Source organism: Halichondria panicea, chromosome 10, assembly GCF_963675165.1.
Source record: "Halichondria panicea chromosome 10, odHalPani1.1, whole genome shotgun sequence".
NCBI lineage: Eukaryota > Metazoa > Porifera > Demospongiae > Suberitida > Halichondriidae > Halichondria > Halichondria panicea.
The window spans coordinates 5117602-5130413 of NC_087386.1; the positions used below are offsets into that span (position 1 = coordinate 5117602).

Consider the following 12812-nt stretch of genomic DNA (forward strand, 5'->3'; position numbering starts at 1 on the left):
CATGAGTTTTCATTTACAGACAAAATTATTCGTTACTAGTTATCCAGAGAAGTCTGAAATAAGAGTGTAGCTTCTCAGTATTATATAAGGAGAACTGGTTGAAGTGACTACCCCGGTCTGCCTACTCATTTTGTGTTGCTGCAAGCTGATGTCAGTGATGAGTCATATAGACAGTAGAATCTCTCTCTCTTAGCTCCAGACATCCAGTCCTGTGTTACTAATAGTAGCTCACAAAACTATTAGAAGTGCTTACAATCTCAAGGATAGCTTCAGTGGTGATGCAAAAGGCTTGCAAAGGCTATTTCCAAGGTTGATTTTCTCCCAAATCATGTATTGGGAAAAAATCGGTTTAGAATGAAGCTAGACTTCAATCTTGTTACGTAACGGTTCACGTGACAGGTACTTCCGCTCTAGACATTGGAGATGCAAGAACTCTGAAAACCGCAGTACCCAACCCAGAGTGCAGCGTTGGTTGGACTCCGCCCAACTATACACGTGGTAGGCCCTCGATCCCATGCCGAGTTTTCGCTTTTATAACGATTAGGCTAGTTGTTTGCCTAACCGTTATAAAAGCGAAAACTCGGCCTGGGATCAAGGCTAGTTTCCTACTGCATATCGCATGCATTTGCTGTATCATTAATTTGCAGACAAAAAAAATCACCATATCACATTCTGACCAAGTCTCAACTTCTGACAATGTTGCTATCGGATACGCTACTTTTTTTAGCTATTATCGATATATCAGACTAACTCTTTCATTTGTATTTTATAACAATTCAGCATTACAGCATAGGATATACACAATTAGCTAGTAGCTAGATGTAAAGTGCATCCTAAAGAATGTGTACAGAAATATTAACACACTGACAGTATAACAATATTTCTATATTGTGTATACTAACAAGTTTGTTCCGTAAAGTTACAGCGTGTGGGATGACTATTGGTACATTGATGTTCGAACCTAATTGGTACAGGGAGACCATTAACTGAACGGCTATTGTAAACAATCTCTCTTCTTTCAACCGGTGCATGGGTTGGGAAAGTCTATTATGTCATGTAAAATTGTGACAAGTGACACATTCTTGCAACTAATCTTCTCGTCTCTAGACTTGTAAGGCCAGATGCTGACAGTAGTTCTTCCTACTTTAGATCCCACTGTCCCAGACACACTCTCATGGTAAATCTCTGTATAGAATATAGAATGTTTACGTGAAGTTGTGGTCAGTGAAACCGTAGGTGAAACCACACGAAATGTTAAATGTTATGCAATAGAGTGCATGAGGGTGGATGATAAACTTATTTCCTGGAACTACTGTTAATTAAGACTAGTGTATTCATAGATCTTGTGTGTATGAACCGAGGTACAGAAGTTTCTTTAGCTAGTCTGTAAGAAGTTGTCATCCCAAACAAAAATTAATGTCCACCGTTACAGTCTATCTTTTGCTCTCACTGTCTGTGCTGTGCACTATCAAACAAGGTATGCACTTCCATGCAGTTGTGACAAAATGCATTGGTCAATAAGTGCATCATAGTTTATATCTCCTTGTGGTCTGCAGGTCAGAGCTGTCTTGATGGGTTTCCTTCAGTTACCAACAACACCTGTACATCATCATCATCATGCCCTTTCCAGGGGTCAATTAACTCCAGGCAACTACGACTCTTCCCTTCCATGAGGATTACTTGTAATGGAATGCTAGTGGGATTGTCTGTAGCAGGAGAGACTCGAAAGAAAGGAAATAGAAATTACCCTATTCTACAGATTTGGAGACCCACTAGCTCCACGTCCAATGACTATATCAGTGAATACCCATTCCCAATTGGATGCACTCAACTAGATCTACCTAACAATGTCTGGCAGTGTACCATCAGTCCATCCATCAACGTTGAGATGGGAGATATCATTGGGATCAATCTCCCTCGAAATCGTGATAGGAACTCAGCATTCGGAATTTACTTCACGTCCCAAACATCTTTTACCAGCTACATACTATGCAGTACATCAGCCACAACATTCTCAGTACTACCTGGATCTACTAGTGCCAGTGCTCAACCTGTGCTTACTCTGGACATTCGTGAACAAAGTATTATAGATTTGACGGTGTTCCATACAGTCACTGAGACTACTACTACTACTACTGAGCCGACAAGAGAGATTGCTGGACTGTTAGTTGGTGGTGTGGTTGGTGTGCTACTGTTGGTGCTAATTGTTGTAATTGTTGTCATATTTTTATTGTGGAACCGAAAGAGAAGTAGATATAACATGAACAAGGCAAGTTGTCGTGGTACCCATATTGAGAACATGGCATATGATGATGTCTGCATAAACACTGAGTCTGGTTCTGTTGTTCCACCAATGGATGATATCAACTACCGTAAGATCAAATTCAGTTGTGCATAGCTTTGCTTTGCTTTGTGTATTGCTGGTATTTATCAAAAAAATGCACTAACAGATATTGTCACTAACAGATATTGGCGTGGAGAGTTGTGGTGACTATGACGAGATAAATGATAATCAACCCATGGGGGATTATGAAACAACAATTAATCCAAATGATTATTGCTCCACTCCTCCTGTACCACCCCTCTTTGAACATGACATCCCCATCGCAACTATGGAATACAAAATCCCAGTGTCTACTCTGGGAAAGGTGTGTTGTGTACGGTATGACTATTATTATCGTATAGCAGGTTATTTTCGTGTGGTTGTATTCTTCGTATTTAGTCCAAACTGTTAATGAGCAAAATAGATCCTATTCTGAGCTGTACGAATTTTAGAATGTGATACTTAAAGTGTTGGAGTAGAATTGTTGTTTATTTTGCTTTGTCAGTTTATGATGAAAGCTGTGAAATGAAAGTGTGTTAAGCAAGTGTTGTTTGCCGCAATGTAGGGGGTCAGCCCTCACCCACTGCAGGGGATCCTCCCCCCTGGAGAGTGGGGGTTGGTGGTCCCATCACAAGAGCAGAGGAGCAAGGCCTCGACTCAGAATGGTGTCTCTGGGAAAGAGCTCTATGCTGCCATCAAAACTGTGAGCTCATAATATTATTCATAGTGTGTGTGTGTGTGTGTGTGTTGTTTGCCTAGTGTGTAGTACACGTGTGTGTGTGTGTGTGTGTGTGTGTGTGTGTGTGTGTGCGTGCGTGCGTGCGTGCGTGCGTGCGTGCCTAGTCTGTAGTACGTGTGTGTGTGGGTTAGTTTCTCCACCATTGACACTATAATGCATGAGTATAGGTGAAAGTATGAAGAAAGTAATGTGGTAAGTTCAGTTCATTACAGATATATATCCGGTACACGTGAAATTTATACTAAGGTGTCAATCGAGGACTTCATATCTGGACATTCAATATTGACGTTGTCATCTCACCTTTATTGACTTGCATTGCTCTCCTTTATGTGCAAGTGCAGTGCTTTCACTATATCCATTGGAGTTGAAAGTACACACAATATCATCTCAAAGCCTTACACAGAACATGTTTTCATTACAATGGACACTGATTGTACATCTAATTCTTCCCAAATCACATATGCATGCACTTGCTTCATGCTGATTCTGCATATACTACCCGTGATACAATTGCTTGCTTTCTGTACACCCACGCCCACATACCCACATTACCTTCACACACAGTCCCAGTACAGCTATGCGGGACCAGCTCCCAAGTTCTTTGAGGAGTGTGAGACGTACTGGGCACCGTCCTCAATGGCTAACGAACTCTACGAGCAGCTGGCAGCAAGGAAGTATCGGGAGATACTCAGAGAACAAATACAGTAATACTTTTTGTATTCAAATTAAGCTTCTTCCAGTAACAAGGCTGCTAAAGCAAGAGGCTGAAGAGGCTATAGAATTATAGGCCTGTACAGAGTGGTGCTAGCTATGGAAATGTGTGAAATCTTATTGTTTTTACAGGATAACCGAGTTTCTAGGAAGTGGAGCGTTTGGTACAGTCAACAAGGGTGTGTGGCAGAGCCCGGGGGGAGCTATAGAGGTGGCCATCAAGATCAACCAGAGCAAAGATGAGGAAGACAAAGTCAAGTTCCTCCAGGAGGCGGCCATCATGGGTCAGTTCAGACATCCCAACGTGGTCAAGCTGTACGGAGTGGTTACTGTGGGGGAACCAGTGAGTTAGCACTATTAAAATTAGCACATTCGAATCAATTGCTGTTTGAAAGACTATCATTGATAGGTGATGATTGTTTTGGATTTGCTGTCAAATGGAGACTTGCGAAACTTTCTCATAAAGATGCAACCAGAGTAAGTGCTATCCTATAATTGCATACAGCTGTCAATGTCTTGTACCTATGTGATAGCAGATCAGGAGAGATGGTTCCTTCAAACACTCCTAAACTATTGTTGAAGTTCTGCCAGCAAATCTCGAGTGGAATGGACTATCTAGCCAGGAAAGCGTTTGTGCACAGAGATCTCGCAGCCAGGAACATACTGGTGTCAGAGGACAAAGTGTGCAAGGTGTGGAACTATATACATAGTGTTGAAATTAACTAACGAATTCACAGATAAGTGATTTTGGTATGTCACGTGATCTGATGGACGAGAGTTACTATGTGTCCCAAGGAGGTAAGATACCTGTCAAGTGGACAGCCCCAGAGGTGAGTGTATACCGTTGCTCAAGTTAGGGTGGGTCATGTTCTGCTTTACTGTATAGGCTCTCAATTTCAAAAAGTATTCAGTGGCCAGTGATGTGTGGAGCTTTGGTTGTGTCATGTACGAGATATGGAGTCTGGGGCACAAACCATTTGAAGATTCTTCAAACGTGGAGGTATATTTTACATTCAGTACAGCTTGATAATTGTTGTAAATAACGTATTATATACAGACGATCAAGATGGTAGACAAAGGAGTTCGATTGCCACCTCCACCTGGGTGCCCTCGAGAGCTGTACAAGCTCATGATTGAGTGCTGGTGAGTGCTTCTTTGTACTTCTACTATCAGTCAAAATTAATAATACTCCATGTTCTGCACACTGCAGGCATTCTGAGACGTCAAGACGTCCCTCGTTCCACCAGCTGGTGGAGATGCTCTCACAGGCGGACTTTGAACTGCTACTCTGGAATAAGACTGACAGTGGAGTGGGGCCGCAGGTGACGGTGGTGGGGGCGTCATTGGAGGCAGCAAAGAACTTGTACACTGACTTGCAGAATGCATATATGAAGCAACCAAACAATTGAATACAATTATTTCTGCTCATCATGCGTGTACAATACCCTCTACACTTAATTTTTTGATCAAATTATGTGGGCTAAAATGTTACGCACACTATAGCCACTGCCCCCACGTCCAATGAAGTTACTACCCATTCCCAATCGGATGCACACAGTTAGATCTACCTATTAATGTCTGGAAGTGTACCATCAGTCCATCCATTGACATTGAGGTAGGAGATATCATTGGGATCAATCTCCCTCGGAATCGTGATAAGAACTGGTTTCCAGTATAGTCCCTAACATCTTTTACCAGCTACATACTAGGCAGTACATCAGCCTCAACATTCTCAGTATACCTGGATCTACTATATACTAGCGGCTGACAAAGAAAATCTGATCAGACAATCAGTTGACAAAGAAAATCATAAAATTCCAAGAACTGTGAATCACTTCTATAGGATTTTTCTGCTATGAAGGGCATCTATGCTCTATAGAATAGATGGGTAGTGGGTTCGTGTAAAGTGTATCTAGAAAGTGAAAGTACCAAGAGAATGCAGTGATGTCAAAGTCATTGTAATGAGGTCATGAATCAATGTAATGGGTGTAATGGGAGTACCGTATAGCTGGTAATTTTCGTGAGTAAAAATTTCATTTAGTCTCGTTGCCTGTGCATTTATACGTTCCAGTAAAGCCACGCCTATGTTAAAATTTCGTGGAGGTCAGCTTGCCCACGAAAATAACTTTTTACCCCACAAAAATTACCCTCTATACGGCAATCACTGTAAGTAGCGTAATGTATGTAATCACCGTAACGAGTGGTGATTACATACATTTACGCTAATTACATGCAGTGATTACTCCCATATCACTACCTTCTCTTAGTACTTTCACTTTCTAGATACACTTTACACACACACACACTAAATACACATGAGCACACTACCTAGATAAGATCTACTCTCTCTTTTTATACGCCCTTGGCCTTGGGAGATCTACTAGATCTAGTGATGATGTAATAGCCTGCAAACCACATTTAATCTTAGTGACACAGTAGCATTGTAATGTGTGTGTTGAAATGTTCTCACTGAAAGTTTTATACTGGTGCATGCAGTGTACGTTCAAAACAAGTACGTAGAGTCTACTTGTTTTAAACACTGCATGCATGTAAAATTGTTGTATCTTGGTCAAACCAGCTGGGTCATCATACAGTGTTCTCGTTTGTATAGTTACCAGTATTGTCTGTCCAGCATATGGTACTGATTCCCAGAAATCGAAGTCACAGAAAAATTAATATCACAAGTTTTCTTTCCTTTTTACCACTTTATTTTGATATCATTCAGTAGCTTATTTATTCAGCATTATTTCTATATCCTAATAGTGTTATAGGCACGAAAAGTTATCCTTGACAAAAGGAGTGTTACTATTTCTGTTACTACCGCAAACTATGAATATCCATAAAGATTGAGATAATACACACTTCTGGGAATCTTAGTGTAGACTGTAATATTTACATACGCTGAAGGAATGAAGCAAAACTCGTCAGCTGAAAGTTGACACCAGTAAATTACCGCTTACGAATGATCAAAGAGTCCATTGATTGTTAAAAGTTGTTGAGTGTTAAAAGTGCACAATTTTCATACCTTCAGAGATATCCTGAACCACATATTCTGTACCACTTTATACTGTTTCTGTAAAATGTTTGTTACTATCAAGTGGAGCAACACAACTTAGGACACCAGTTCCATCTAAATTGTGACACATGACAGTCACTGTTGTTGCCGGGTACTACGCGATATATACCAGTAACAGCATTGCTCTGAAGGAATGAGATCCAATAGCAAAGTGGGAACTATCCTGCTTTGTGCAGCTGCCATACTTATTTTTCCCTTTTACAGCAATCGTTTATTTTGGCATACCGCTTTGAACTATAAGTCAACATTACAATTATGTACACACAAAACTCTAATTACCAGTGGGATCTTTTTTGTACTTGAAAGTTACAATATATCACATGCAGTGAATTTTGGAGCACATACACAATAATTATATGCAGTTCAAAATTAACATTGCATGCATGTACCCAAATTAATGATGAATTCAAGTCTCTATAATTTGCCCTCTACAAGGTTGATCAATTAGTCAGTGTATATCCACACTTCATGTACGAGCAGCTTCTTTTCTGTGCTCCAGTTTATCCTCTAACACTTTCGGTGCAGTAGGGAAGATATCGTATTGTGGGTCATCGAATACTCTCTCTTTCCCTTCCTCACTTCTCGATTGATCTAAGAGCTGTTCTTGGATTTTGATGTTTTGCTGACTGGGATCATTATAATTGAGTATACCATAAGCCGGAACAGTTGTGCTTGATTTGCGTTTAGGGATAGGTGGAGTCTGTTTCGGCTCGTTTGAAGTGATGGCGATGGTGGTACCGTTTGAAACAGCTTCCTCAAGAATATGATACTCACAGCTACCAGATGATTCATTTGCAAGTGTATTCTGTTGCTGAGATGTCTTCACTACGCTGCCAAGATTTTCATATTGGTTGTCTTGAGATGTTTCTTCAACTGAGTTTCCCATCAATGTCAACTTGTGTGCATGTGTTCTGCTGTAGCGATGATCTTCCATGGAGTCCTCAGCTTTAATGGTGGCCTTTTGGCCTGGATTACTAACAAGGGAATGATCAAGAACATTGTATTGATTCTGAGATAAACGGCTAGTGGAAAAGCTATCGAAAGAACATTGTGGTTGTTTTGACAGTTTATTATCACAAACATCTTCATAATATTGTGAGCTTTCAATTTGCAGTTGCTGTTTCGTATTGACAGCAGTTTTGTCTTTGTCTTGACCCACAGCCAAAATAATTTCATACGTGTGTGGTTCACCCTGATCTTCTTCTAGGTCAGTTGTTTGGAGGACATTGGTTTCTGCTTGATGCTCCAGCTCATTGTACTCATGCTCTACCATTTTATCACAGTCTGTAAGTGCTCTTTTACGATCACTGGCTGGCTCTTCAGTGGGTCGTGGGTTTTCCACATCTTCGTACTGGTGGACTTTCCTTCTTTTGAGACGCACAACTTGAGCATTATATCTATCTGAGGTATGATCCATTTCAGTTTGAGCAACACTTTGTACAACTGCAATGTATAAGAGAGATAATAATTATAATTATGCAAGATACTAAAGTTCCTAGTGACAAGGATTTTGGTCAAGATGGCCTAAGTAAATTAACAAGTTGTGGGTTCCCGCTACAAAAGGTCGTCTTACAACCACCTAGGACCACAACAATTACAACAAACAATGCTTCAATGAAGAAGCGTTACATGCATTCATCAGTGCTTCTCCTATTTCCATTCCAACCTTTTCTTCTAGTTTTCTTTCTCCAGCATATACAGATTCCAGCACAGCAGATCAGAATGACCATCAGTATGAGTGTGAATCCCGCAGCTGGTACTGTCACTCCAAGACAGGCTACAAATCCTAAGTTTGTTAATTCTAGCTTACCACGACATAGTTCTGGTTGAGTGGGTGTTGCTGGCGGAGTAGACACTGGTAGTGTGGTTGATGACACGGTATTTATTGAAGAGGTTGGTATTACTTGACAAGATGAAGAATTGTCTACTGCGCAAACTGGACTTTGCTGATAATTATATTCTGAATAACCAGAGCTTGTATTGACGGTAATATTCACATACGCTGATGGGATGAAGCAAAACCCGTCAGCTGAAAGTTGACACCAGTAAACACCACTGTCTGAGGAATTTATGTTATTAATAATTAGTTGATATCTGTCTTCAAAGAGTCCATTCATTGAAGTGTTAGACGAATTAAATTCATTTTTAGTTGACGTTTTAGAATTTTCATATCTATCAGTGACATTCTCGATCACAGATCCGTTGTTTCTGTACCATTTTACTGTTGCCAATGAATTGTTGCTACTATCGCGTGGAGCATATACTTCACATGTTAAGACAGCAGTTCCATTGTATGACACATGGCAGTCACTATAGTTGCGGGATACTTGCTTATACCAGTAACAGCATCGCTCTAGAATCAATTCAATGAATCAAATTTTGAACTACAATAATAATTATGTTACCTGAACAGTTCTGTCCCATTGAGGAGGGTACCAGTAGCACTAGCAGGAACAACAACATTATATTACTCGCAGCTATAATAGTATCGGTCGATCACTATGGCTCGACTTTAAGCAGTGAAGCAGTCTGTTAGTTTATTGTAAAGTCCATATAGCTAATGCAGTATACTGAAAGAAGCATTCCATATCCTGTTATATATATAACAGCATAGCTTAGTCAGAATAAACAGATTTTATTTCCTGTATAACATTAGGAAAACTTGCATCATATTGACATGCATACTCAAGGAAACTTGTGTGGTACATAGATCTACATAGTGTGGTAGTAGAGACTGTTATTGAGTTTGCATGATTGTGCAAAACACAATTAGCTTACAAAGTACAGAATGTTTGCAAAACTGTTTGATGGGTATATGCAATTAATGGTACTGTTCAGTTTCAACATGCACAGGCATAAGCACTGTTACAGTAAACAAGTGGTGAGAACTATCCATTTCTGGTACACATACTTTAGGTGCAACAGCCACATAGTAATCTTTAACAGTCTGGCTTTTAAACTTCACTTGGTGACAGACTACACACATGCAGGGGGTGCTCTCACCACAGGGGAGCGTGTGTATTAATTGGACAGGGACAGGGACATAGCTTGCTCCCCCACACTCACGGGCACCCTCCCTCTAGATCACAAACGTATGTACAAAACAAGAGCAGCTTGGCACATTACGGTAAGCAACAAAGTCTCTACTGTTAAAATATCCATTTCTACCACAACGTTGTGATCCTTATAATAATCAGTATGCCAACTTTGTGACGTAGCTGATAACCAACTACAGATCATGTATAAAGACAGAGTTCAGAATAGTATGATAAGCAAAAGTGTTGCTGACAGCAACTTTTACTTAGTTTGCTTATTGTTTCATATTAATTATCACTGGTACAGTTTTGTACACTGTACTTCCTTATAAGGTCGCTTTGATTCATGTTCTTGCATGGATTAGACAACGGATACATTATTGACAGAACATCGTACCCAGATTTGACACAGGGGGGTTCCATATCAGACTCACCAGGATCACTTACATGTATGATCGGTGCGATTATCATTTAGACTAGAATGTACACTAGGACTGAAGTACTTCATTCAGGGGCTATTGATATTTCTTTTCTAGAAGCCATGACATTGTCAGATATCTCTACGTATGTACCTCGTGGTAAACACACACAATAAGGCCTTCGGTACAAAATGATTGCTAAAGAGTATGGGAGTGTTGTAAATCTATAACTAAGTAGGAGTTCAATCGAACCACGGAACATGTACACCTCCAAAAGTGTTTTTTTTAAAGTTCATTCGGTACACTATACACACTAATATAGTCCACTTTCGTTATGTCAATTGCCTCGTACGACTGTGTTTTGTTTTTGGCTGGGGTAGTAGCCAGGTTTGTTATTTGAGATGAATTTGGCAGAGAGTGGTAAGGATCCTCAACTGGTCCACCATCATTTGGATGTTCCGTCAATATTGTAGCAGCTCCTTTATCTGCATGTGTAGACAGTGTGACATTGTATATATAGATAAGCATTGTATTAAAGCATGCAATGCAACATGTTATGTACATTAATATTCAGGTATGTTAACATCTTATCCCGCGAGCTTACTTCTGCAAGTTTCACACTGGTTCTTCTTATCTCGTCTCGTCCAGGCCAATGCAAATATTGAAATAGTGACGAGTAGCATCACATGCAGCTAGCAGAACAATGATGAATGATAATGAACCAACCAACTCTTCAGTTGGTTGGTGATGTGGGATTTGAGGAGACATTGATATCAGTGAACTAGTTAACAAAATGTTGGCCATAACTGTAGGAGTGGAATTGTTCACAAAAGGAGGAGTTGGTGTTACTTGACAGTATGGAGAATTGTCTACTGCGCAAACTGGACTTTGCTGATAATTATATTCTAAACAACCAGAGCTTGTATTGAAAGTAATATTCACATACACTGATGGGATGAAGCAAAATCCGTCAGCTGAAAGTTGACACCAGTAAACACCACTGTCTGAAAAATTGACATTACGAATGATTAGTTGATATCTGTCTTCAAAGAGTCCATTCATTGAAGTGTTAGACGAATTAAATTCATTTTTAGTTGACGTTTTGGAATTTTCATTTCTATCAGTGACATTCTCGATCACAGATTCGTTGTTTCTGTACCATTTTACTGTTGCCAATGAATTGTTGCTACTATCACGTGGAGCATATACTTCACATGTTAAGACAGCAGTTCCATTGTATGACACATGGCAGTCACTATAGTTGCGCGATACTTGCTTATACCAGTAACAGCATTGCTCTAGAACCAATTCAATGAATTAAATTTTGAACTACAATAATAATTATGTTACCTGAACAGTTCTGTCCCATTGAGGAGGGTATACCAGTAGCACTAGCAAGAACAATAAAATTATTTTACTCACAGCTATAATAGTATCGGTCGATCACTATGGCTCGACTTAAGCAGTGAAGCAGTCTGTTAGCTTTATCGTAAAGTCCATAATTATAGCTAATGTAGAACATACTGAAAGAACGCATTCCCTATATCCTGTTATATATTAAACAGGGTTATATAATAATTATAACGGCATAGCTTAGTCAGAATAAACAGCTTTTACTCCCTGTATAACATTAGAAAAACATGCATCACATTGACATGCATACCGTATTTACTTGATTAAACGCCCTCCTTGAATAAACGCCCATCTCGTTTAAATGCCCAGGGTAAAAGCTCTGTCTTTGTCAATAAACGCCCATCTTAAATAATCGCCCATATATGGGGTGTGGCACTGTGGGTGGAGCTGAAATAGCACATGGAACCCAGAGGAGGTACGACATCCGCGTGTCAAAGGAAACGTTTTTAGACACACATTCCTTAGGTCAAAGTTCGGAATGTATGTGTTAAAGACATGCAGATGACGACACGCAGATGTCGTACCTCCTCTGCATGGAACCCAGTTGCAAGCATGGCAGAAGAATAATAATACTTTTTATGATGCATCGATGGCAGAGAGAGAGATACCGACACAGAGGGCACTCCTGTGACTTAAATTTAAGCTGAGAAATAGATTTAAGCTGAGACAGCAGCCCAAGAAGAGCACAATAACTGCTGCTGTGCAAGAGTTTTGGAGTAGACATAACAATAAACGCCCTCCTGAATTAAACGCCCCCTCTAAAGACTTCGATTGAGTTTGCATGATTGTGCAAAACACAATTAGCTTACAAAGTACAGAATGCATGTTTGCAAAACTGTTTGATGGGTATATGCAATTAATGGTACTGTTTCAGTTTCAACATGCACAGGCATAAGCACTGTTACAGTAAACAAGTGGTGAGAACTATCCATTTCTGGTACACATACTTTAGGCGCAACGTACAGCCACATAGTAATCTTTAACAGTCTGGCTTTTAAACTTCACTTTGTGGATCCAGCTGATGACAGACTATATATACATGCAGGGGGTGCTCTCATCACAGGGGGGTATGAGGATTAATTGTACAGGGACAGGA

General features: G+C 40.0%; 2 protein-coding genes and 1 long non-coding RNA gene across 4 annotated transcripts; 1 reads left to right on the forward strand and 2 right to left on the reverse strand.

Annotated features, from left to right (window-relative positions):
- Positions 1-1285: 1285 nt before the first annotated feature.
- On the forward strand, positions 1286-5238 carry LOC135342615 (uncharacterized). Of its 2 annotated transcripts, none has more exons than XM_064539399.1 (12): positions 1286-1477; positions 1557-2372; positions 2467-2648; positions 2889-3026; positions 3627-3766; positions 3906-4116; positions 4183-4250; positions 4307-4463; positions 4511-4603; positions 4660-4773; positions 4831-4916; positions 4984-5238. In XM_064539399.1, exons 1-12 carry the CDS (start codon positions 1417-1419, stop codon positions 5180-5182), a joined length of 2265 nt encoding a protein of 754 aa, XP_064395469.1. In that variant the 5' UTR covers positions 1286-1416; the 3' UTR covers positions 5183-5238. The 2 variants fall into 2 exon arrangements, with proteins under 2 accessions (XP_064395469.1, XP_064395470.1); XM_064539400.1 differs by having other exon boundaries at positions 1290-1477; positions 4310-4463.
- Positions 5239-7113: 1875 nt separating this feature from the next.
- On the reverse strand, positions 7114-9497 carry LOC135342656 (uncharacterized). Its single transcript, XM_064539452.1, has 3 exons — positions 9255-9497; positions 8516-9202; positions 7114-8292 (listed from the first exon to the last, which is right to left on the reverse strand). The coding sequence occupies exons 1-3, from the start codon at positions 9310-9312 to the stop codon at positions 7316-7318; spliced, it is 1722 nt and encodes a 573-aa protein (XP_064395522.1). The 5' UTR covers positions 9313-9497; the 3' UTR covers positions 7114-7315.
- A 934-nt stretch (positions 9498-10431) lies between these two features.
- LOC135342155 (uncharacterized) lies at positions 10432-11914 on the reverse strand. Its single transcript, XR_010396773.1, has 3 exons — positions 11654-11914; positions 10908-11601; positions 10432-10788 (listed from the first exon to the last, which is right to left on the reverse strand). It is a non-coding gene; the product is annotated as an uncharacterized LOC135342155 (long non-coding RNA).
- Between the last annotated feature and the right edge of the window lie 898 nt (positions 11915-12812).